General features: G+C 46.0%; 1 protein-coding gene across 2 annotated transcripts in view; it reads right to left on the bottom strand.

Annotated features, from left to right (window-relative positions):
• The window catches only part of arf2b (ADP-ribosylation factor 2b), a 4,631-nt gene that overhangs the window by 1,138 nt on the left and 1,520 nt on the right, over window positions 1-1,973 (bottom strand). For both annotated transcript variants that reach the window (XM_037691675.1, XM_037691676.1), the window contains exons 2-4: window positions 1,722-1,879; window positions 997-1,107; window positions 444-568 (exon numbers count right to left, since the gene is read on the bottom strand). In XM_037691675.1, the coding sequence (XP_037547603.1) occupies window positions 444-568; window positions 997-1,107; window positions 1,722-1,869 (384 nt within the window). In that variant the 5' untranslated portion in view covers window positions 1,870-1,879. The remainder of the gene's footprint in view (window positions 1-443; window positions 569-996; window positions 1,108-1,721; window positions 1,880-1,973) is intronic.

The raw sequence follows: 1,973 nt of genomic DNA, 5'->3' as shown, positions 1-1,973 counted from the left end.
CAGCTGGTTCTGGTTGTCAGCAGCAAACTGGTTGATCCACTCTGAGAAGGTGCTATTTAAGAGACTGAGCTGAATACAGCACCTCAGACTGAGGAAGTCTCTCGGATGAGAGACGAAACGTTTCTATATTTTTTTGTTTTGATTTGCTTTGTTTTTTTGAATGTCCAGAGGACCAGATTTAACTTTTTTAGATTTTTCTACCTGGATTATTGAGCAGCATCAGGATATTTCAGAGTAGATGTAAATTTATGGAACTTTTATTTTCTCACCCGTTCTTTTTTTTTTTTTTTTTTACTTTTTTCATAAACTCTTGTTTTGTTGAAACTGTTCTTTGTGGAGTTACGGCCGCACTTGTTCTAATAAAACATTTAAATCAACTCGTGTTGATGTTAAACCTTAATAAATATTAACGAAGTCGTCCCGGAGCTGGACGGTGAGCTCACCTGTTTATTTGCGAAAACGAGCAGCACGGCGTCTCGGAGCTCGTCCTCGGCGAGCATCCTGGACAGCTCCTCCCGCGCCTCGTTCACCCGCTCCCTGTCGTTGCTGTCCACCACGAAGATGAGCCCTGAGGGAGCGAAACAACATTCACGTCTGAACTTCCTGCTCGAAACGAGACTGGTCAGGTAACTGGGCATCATCAGAACTTTCAGTCCAGAAGCTGTGTCATGTTTATTTAATGACCTTCACATTTATGGTTCTGATCCAGAATCTTAACCAGTCGAGAATAAAAAATTAAGAAATCTTCAGTAAACTCTGAGGTTTGTTGGACCTCCTGGTTCCGTCAGGTTTCTGTCAACAAGTCAAAGTTCTTCAGGAGTTCAGCGGTCCTGCAGTCGGGTCACGTGTTCTGACTGGTTTGGTTTCAGGAAGGGAGGAGCCCAACCCGTCCCCTGAGAGAAGAACAATGCTGCTCTGAGTCATCAGCTCTAAAGTTCTCCGCCTCCGGGCAGGACCGGTCCGCTGACACCGCAGCCGGACCGGTCCGATCCTCACCTTGAGTGTTCTGGAAGTAGTGGCGCCACAGCGGCCTGATCTTGTCCTGACCGCCCACGTCCCACACCGTGAAGCTGATGTTCTTGTATTCTACTGTTTCAACGTTAAAACCTGCGGAGGAGAACAGAACCGCAGGTGAGACCCGGCAGAACTGAGGTTCTGTCAAAGGTTCTGAAAAGGCCAGGCTTCTTACAGGTTTCAGACAGACTCGTGCTTAACTTTTAATACACAAGATTTTTAAGTTTTATCTGAATAGATAAATTAACAGAACCTAAACTGATAAAGAACCAGAAACTTTGACCCGGTTCTGTTCGTCTGTGAATTCTGGTTTTAAGTCCAACATTTCTCAGCTGTGAACTCGGCTCTCGAGGCAGAAACCGACCAACGACAACAAAAACACATTTAATCTGTTAAACAACTCAGGATAGTCGAACAAAACGCTTTAACTTTTTAGGAAAAACGAACTAAATCAGACGTTAGTCCTCCGAACTTATCCGGACCTGGAAAAGACTCGACTCCAAACTGAGCTGTGAGCGAGCCGCAAGAGGAGCTGCGGCTCCGACCAGCAGATTATCAAGTTTAACCATTTAAAGCGTTTAAGAAACACTTCAAACTTAGTCTCGTTTAGTTAAACGACGTGAAACGTTTGAGGAGAATAAATCTACATAAACTAACTCGACGACAGCCTCACAGGTAAATCATTCGCACGACGGGCGAGTCCATACCGATGGTGGGAATGGTGGTGACTATCTCTCCGAGCTTCAGTTTGTACAGGATGGTTGTTTTTCCAGCAGCGTCGAGGCCGACCATCAGAATTCGCATCTCCTTTTTGCCAAACAGGCCTTTGAATAAACTGGCGAACACATTCCCCATGGCGACGGAGCTGGAAGAGAAGAGGGAGCCGTTAGACCGACGTCTGGTGGGACACATGTCTGGTGGGACACACGTCTGGTGGGACACACGTCTGGTGGGACACA

The sequence above is a fragment of the Nematolebias whitei genome, chromosome 17 (genome assembly GCF_014905685.2).
Source record: "Nematolebias whitei isolate Nwh7 chromosome 17, NemWhi1, whole genome shotgun sequence".
In the NCBI taxonomy this organism is placed as follows: Eukaryota; Metazoa; Chordata; class Actinopteri; order Cyprinodontiformes; family Rivulidae; genus Nematolebias; species Nematolebias whitei.
This window is presented reverse-complemented; position numbering and strand designations above follow the sequence as displayed.